The 6146-nt window shown below is 51.5% G+C and overlaps 1 protein-coding gene across 1 annotated transcript; it reads left to right on the top strand.

Moving 5' to 3' along the window:
• The first annotated feature begins 1785 nt into the window (after positions 1–1785).
• PPP1R3G (protein phosphatase 1 regulatory subunit 3G) lies at positions 1786–3114 on the top strand. Its single transcript, XM_051610251.1, has 2 exons — positions 1786–1948; positions 1991–3114. The coding sequence occupies exons 1-2, from the start codon at positions 1786–1788 to the stop codon at positions 2656–2658; spliced, it is 831 nt and encodes a 276-aa protein (XP_051466211.1). The 3' UTR covers positions 2659–3114.
• The last annotated feature ends 3032 nt before the right edge of the window (positions 3115–6146 follow it).

Raw genomic sequence — 6146 nt, 5'->3', positions numbered from 1 at the left:
CAAACTGGAACTTGTTGTGTTTTCCATTAGCACAGCTGGTGCCAGGGGGAATGTTTGTCCTCCATTCCTCTTCTTACAATGCTCTGAATTGAAAGACTAACAAGAGTCCGATAATTTGGCACATCTGAGTAACTAGTCACTGTTCAATTCTTCGGTCAAGGTGCAGTAAGAACATCTTCACAGCAGTATCTGTGAAGAAAACTGTTTAGTGATGTTTCTCCTGCTTTGACATTCATTCCTCTGTGAGATCCAGACGGCACACTCAGTTGAACTGCCCTGTGTTCACTCAAGTTGGGAATTCACTCAAGTTTTTGGCAACCAGACTGACGCTAAAAATAAAACTAACTACGCAAAACAAACAAAAAACCCCTCTGATAAATCCATAGTGGGACTGTATTGCTTCAGAAAGCACTGTGTTAGTTGCATATGCTTTTTAGTGTCTCCTCCATGGAAGAAAGAATGGGGGGAAGTTTAATGAGGTAGTATGCTTGCAATCATCCGTGCAAATCACCCCCAGACAATAGCAGAGGCAGGCAGAGAGTATAGAATTCAGTTTGGAAAATTCTGAGATATGGATCTCACCATACTAATAGAAGTATTTGTTATGAGGATGTTGTTTGCTATGTATTACACTCAGAAAATAAAACCGAGGGGGATTCTGATTCTCTTTGTCAGGTAAAGCATTTTAGGGTTTGGTTTTTTTTGCTGGTAAGTGGAAACTTTGAAGACATTCTGACTTTCAAAAAGGGGGTGTGTGCACATGGGCGTGCTTTCTGAGCACCTGACTTTCCATGAACAGAGTACTCCTGGTATTAACTGTGGAGGAAAATGGTTAGAGATCTGCTAACAAAATGTATCACAATTTAGAAAGTGAATACCTTTGGTGTTCGTTTTACCTTTCGGGTCTTGTCCTCGCGTTCAGGTCTTAAAGCTTTTCTCTGCAGTTAGGAGGGGTGGACACCAATTTAAACGTAAAAACTGGGGGTATCAAACTCTCAGCTGCAGAAGATAGACATTTGACGACGAGCGCGGCACAGGGGCAGACCTTGCGCTCTGGAAGGCGGCGAGGAGGAGGTTGGAGGGGGAGGACGGGGCAGTGGCTCAGGGCGGCCCGAAGGGGCGGCTCTGCTCTCCACTTTTGCCCCCGGGGCACGACTACGACTCCTCGGTGGTGCCGACGCGGTGCTGGGCGACGTCCTGCTTAATCCTGACTCTCCGCTGGTTTTCTTCGGGGTATCTCCCGGTGGGGGGGATGGGGAGCGTAAATCATTATCATGATGCTAATGAATGACAATAATAATGAAGTCTGCTCCGGCAGCCCGTGACCCCGCGGTTCCCCCCGGTCTGGCTCTGCAGCGCGGGGCGGTAGCGGGGGGGAACACCCGGGGGCAGGGCTGGCTGCGCGGGTGCGCTCTCGTTTCTCCCCATCTCCTCTCCGGCGCCCACACACCGCCTGGCCGCGTTGCTCGCGGCTCTCTCCTCTGCGCCCCGGTAACGCCGGCCCGGGCGGCGGGCTGCGGGCAGGAGGACGTGCGTGGCCGCCCGTCGCGGCCGCTGCTGTTTCCGTATTGCCCGTCCCGGGAGGTCCCGCCCCCGCCCTCAGCGCCGCGGCCGCCCCAGCCCCGCGGGGAGGCTCCGGGTCCGACAGACGGGGCGGGGGCGGGGGGGGAGGTGGGGAGCGCCCCCCACCCGGGGCCTGCGGCGGGGGCGCCGGATAAAGCGGTGCTGGCCCGTCCGCCTGCCGCCACAGGGGCGGCCGGGACGGGCCCAGGGGGGCGCCCCGCCATGGCGAGCCCCGCACGCCCGCGGCAGGAGCTGGCCGTGGAGGAGCGGCGGCTCCGCGGCGCGGCCCCGACGGTGCCCCGCGACGCCAGGCGGGAGGCGGCGGGGGAGCGGCTGGCGCTGCTGGAGCTGCGCCGCTGCGGGCGGCCGCCGTCCCCGGTCCCCGGCGAGCGGCGGGAGGAGGGGGAGGAGGAGGAAGAGGAGGAGGAGGAGGAGGAAGCGGCGGCGGGCGAAGACTGTTGCAGCAAGTGCAAGAAGCGGGTGCAGTTCGCCGACTCGCTAGGGCTGAGCCTGGCCAGCGTCAAGCACTTCAGCGACGCCGAGGAGCCCCAAGTGCCTCCCGCCGCGCTGTCCCGCCTGCAGAGCCCGCCCGGCGAGGAGCGGGACCCGCCGCTGCTCTGCGGGCACTCCCGCCCTCCCGCCCTGCGCCTGCTGCCCGACTTCCCCGACGGCGGCGAGCCCAGCGCCGAGCGGCTGCGGCGGCAGCGCGTCTGCCTGGAGCGCCTGGGGCGGCCCCCGGCGCCCACCGACGTGCGGGGCACGGTGCAAGTGCTGGGCGGCCCCGGCCCCAAGGAGGTGACGGTGCGCTACACCTTCAACGAGTGGCTTTCCTTCCTGGACGTGCCGGCCGCCCCCCTGCCCCCGGCCCCCGCGGCCGCCGGCGACCCGCCGGCCGAGCGCTACGGCTTCGCCCTGTGCGTCCCTCCCAGCCTGCGGGAGGGCTCGGCCCTCCACTTCGCCATCCGCTACCGCAGCCCGCAGGGCGAGTACTGGGACAACAACGGCGGCCGCAACTACACTCTGCGATGCTGCGGCTTCCCCGGGGGCGGCCCCGCTGCCGGCTGCCCGCCGGCCCCCGCCGCCCCCCGCTACTGACGCCGGCCGGGCGAGGGGAGGGGGCTGCGAGGGCCCTGCCGGGCGGGGGGCGGCGGCCGCAGCCCCGCAGCCGGAGGCCTGGCTCGGGAGAGCGACCGCCGGCGCGGCGAGGCACCCGTCCCGGAGACGACCCTAAGGAAGTCTGGTGGTTCTGCCAGTAAAAGCTGGATGTGCGTAGGCTTGCGTTGCTGTGGCTTGTGGAATCGTTTTCCTGTTTCTCTATTTTTTTTTTTTTAATTTGAGAGAACAAGGAGACTGAGTAGTGTGCTCTTTGCTTTTTCCCTCTTGAAGTGAATTTTTGAGGTCTTGACTTCACTTACCTGGTTAGTCAGAGATGCACGGAGCACTTGAGTGATAAAACTTAACGGCATGTTCTCTACAGGTTTAACTTACCATATCCCATCTCTGTTTTCCCGTTCTGACATCCGTTTCAAAGACACAGTACTGCAACAGCAACGGTGTGCTTTGTCTTTTATTATTCTTTGAGTTCAATGGGCTCCGTAACAATGCGATTCACTGTTGCGAGCACCTGTCAAACTCATGACAGGCTTGCGTGCCCGTCCCACCTTTGCCGTGCCATGTGGCGGCTCTGAACAACAGGCACTCTGTTCTGGGGCCGGATCCGGGGCTGGGCTGGACTGGGCTGCTCTGGTTTTTGTCACTCAGCACACTCTTGCTACCGCTCCCCGCCTTCCCCAGGCTTGTGTGTAGATCCCGTCTGGCTAATAGCAGCCAGCGGGAACTTCTGCAAAAATGTTTTGGCTTAAAATAGACCGGTGACTTCTTTTCACACAACTGACCAGTCTAAAAAAAAAAAAAAAAAGAAGCAACAAACAGGACAAAGGACGAGTTAAAATATTTGCTGATGCTGGGTTTATCAGGAGAACTTTGGTAACACCTTTGAGTAACGCACTGTAAAGGAAGAGATGGTGTCTGTCTCACACACGGTTCCGTTGTTTCAGATTGGGGGAGCGGGGACCGATTTGGATGACCCTTCTCACTGAGGAGTGACGATGCAATATAGAGGGGGTGTCCTCAGTGATGAATGAAAACAAGGGCCTTAGTTCGGCTCTCCTTATGTTACATTTTGCACCACATTTCCCAAGTATTTTTAATTTATTCGACTTATTTTGCTACATGTTTTTCAGTATTTATATGTTGCTGGGAAAGGGGTTTGTTGTGCACACAGTTGGACTTTATAGCGCTGGACACTTGAAATGATGGACACTTCACTCTTGCATTGCAAGCCTTGGACTACTACTGATGTTCCAAGGCCTGAAATTAAGCAGAAAGTACCAATGAAAATGGGTTTGTAAGAATAAAAAAAGCTTTTAAAAAGTTAAAAAGCTCACCAGTACAAATTGTCTTTCTGAATTGCAAAATGTGACTGGATACTTCTTAGTTTTGTGACCTGGTTGTGCCCCTACACTAACGTGTGCAGTGTGGAGGGAACGAAGCTGTTGGTGTGCCTCATGATAACCACAGTTGTTGCCTGTCTGTGAGTGGCATCTAGGGCTGTACCTGAAAACTACTGTGGTCCTGCCATAGCCACAGGGCAAATCACCCTGCAAGTACATTACAACCCAGTATGCTCCTGTAACGGGCATCATGTGCAGAGCTGTGATGTGAGGAAGCTTTACTAGCACGGGTGGAAAATAGTCAGGTTTTGGTAGACTCCACTTGAATTATTCTGATACAGTATCTCAGAATTCGGTTTAAAGTTTGGATGAAGAAATCAGGAGATAAGGCATTGTCAGAATGCAGAAAATGTTTTGACCTTTGGATGTATGTTCTTCAGCAAGACCTTGAACGATTATTCTCCGTCTTAAAACAGCATACTGTGAGTTTTCTCGGGTCTTCCGTTTCCTCTGAAGATATGAAACATTTTAAAGCCTTATGAGCACCTTAGAAAAATCTGCTCCTATATAAAATTCCCCATACTTGAAAACAAGTCTTCAGATAACCTGCTTTTTTCAGAGAGCTGGCACAGAACTGGATAGAAGCAGGCAGATTACTAGGGAAAAGGCATGAAGCAGAGGGAGCTTCAGACTATAAAGTTCCTGCTGTTTTGCTAGCACACTCACTGCTTCTGAAACGCAGCTTTCCCTCCTGGCCTCCTAAAAAACCCACACAGCCAAATATAGAGGTATTTAATTTCTTCAGAAATCATCTTGCTGTTAGACTTGTACCAATTGCTCTGAAAATGCACAGAGCAGTTCTTACTGCTGCTTTCCAAGTTGCACATAAACTCTCGCCAAAAGCATGGAAGGTTTAAAGGACAGTAGTGAACTCTTCTGCTTCCCTACACAAGTTTGCTTTAAAAATACTGAGCACTACTGTATTACGGGAGATTACAAGGAACAGTCTGATATGATTTAGCTTTTCTTCAGATACTTGTGTCAATGAAATAGCATGCTCTTAAGATGGTATGTGATGCTAACAGCATTAACATTGATTCTTCATTTAAGTACAATGTAATTTTTGGGGCTTCTGAAGTCCATTCCTTATTCTGTGTTTTGTTTATTCATTACTTCAGAGAACAAGGAAGCCTCGCCAAAAAAAAGAAAAAAAAAAAAGGGGGAGGGGAGGGATCTCTCCTTAAACAGAATTTAAAGGAGTAGCCCTATTCCTCTGGCTGTGTCTGGGCTAAGGGGCAGAGCTGGTACCTTGAAGATCCCCAGCTAGAGAAACATTCTCTGCTACTCTGTAAATTATGGGCAAGGGGTATAAAGCACCCACATCCAGAAAATGTAACATGTATGGCTTCTCTTCAGATGTTGGATCTGAAATTCAAAACGCAAGTAAGTAGTTGCTGAGATTAAACAGTAAAATGGTTCTGAGTGCTTCAGAAAACTGGTGCCAATCTGAACTCCTGCAAAATGTAATACTTAAAGCACAGTATTTTTGTGCTTTGATAACAGGTAAATTGTTTTTATTATTAAGAATTACTTTTTTTTTTTTTTTTGGTGAAAGGGGAAAGTCTCAGACAAGAATCAAACATACTGAATTTTTAATAGACAGTACGTTTTTGTACTTTTATGATGTTACGGAAGCATAGATGTCCAAAGCAGGTTTCAAAGACTGCCCACATACAGTTCTCTGTATTTTCAAAGATAAAGTTACCGGGGGCTACAGCAACAGAAGACCTTATCAAAGATTACACTGGGCAGCAGTGTAGAAACCAGATTTGCTCCATGTGAGTCCTGAATGCTGGCAAGCTCACATCAGCACAGCACAGGCCTGCTGCTCATGGTCATAGGTTCAGATACTTGACATAATTGCAACTTTTTTCTTCAAGAAATAGATTCAAAATGAAGTAGAGCTAATTCTATAAAATCAAAAAGCCCAGTAGAGCCAAATGTTAAATGAAGCACCCTTCTTGTGTGTTTGCATTACTGTTAGTGTAATACTTTACTGACAATCATAGCTTATCTTCTGGAGGATGTGCTCATGAACACCCTCAACTCCTCCAACCTAGGATTGGTTAG

This window comes from Apus apus, chromosome 2 (genome assembly GCF_020740795.1).
Source record: "Apus apus isolate bApuApu2 chromosome 2, bApuApu2.pri.cur, whole genome shotgun sequence".
Classification (NCBI taxonomy): domain Eukaryota; kingdom Metazoa; phylum Chordata; class Aves; order Apodiformes; family Apodidae; genus Apus; species Apus apus.
Note: the sequence above shows the minus strand (reverse complement) of the source record. Positions and strands in the feature narration are given on the sequence as shown.

What these genes read in the sequence shown, in the direction of transcription:
- PPP1R3G (XM_051610251.1), top strand. Translation starts at nt 1,786, where the DNA reads ATGGCGAGCCCCGCACGCCCGCGGCAGGAGCTGGCCGTGGAGGAGCGG. An exon ending in GCCGCCGTCCCCGGTCCCCG is followed by an intron (nt 1,949 to 1,990) that starts GCGAGCGGCGGG and finishes AAGAGGAGGAGG; the next exon opens with AGGAGGAGGAAGCGGCGGCG.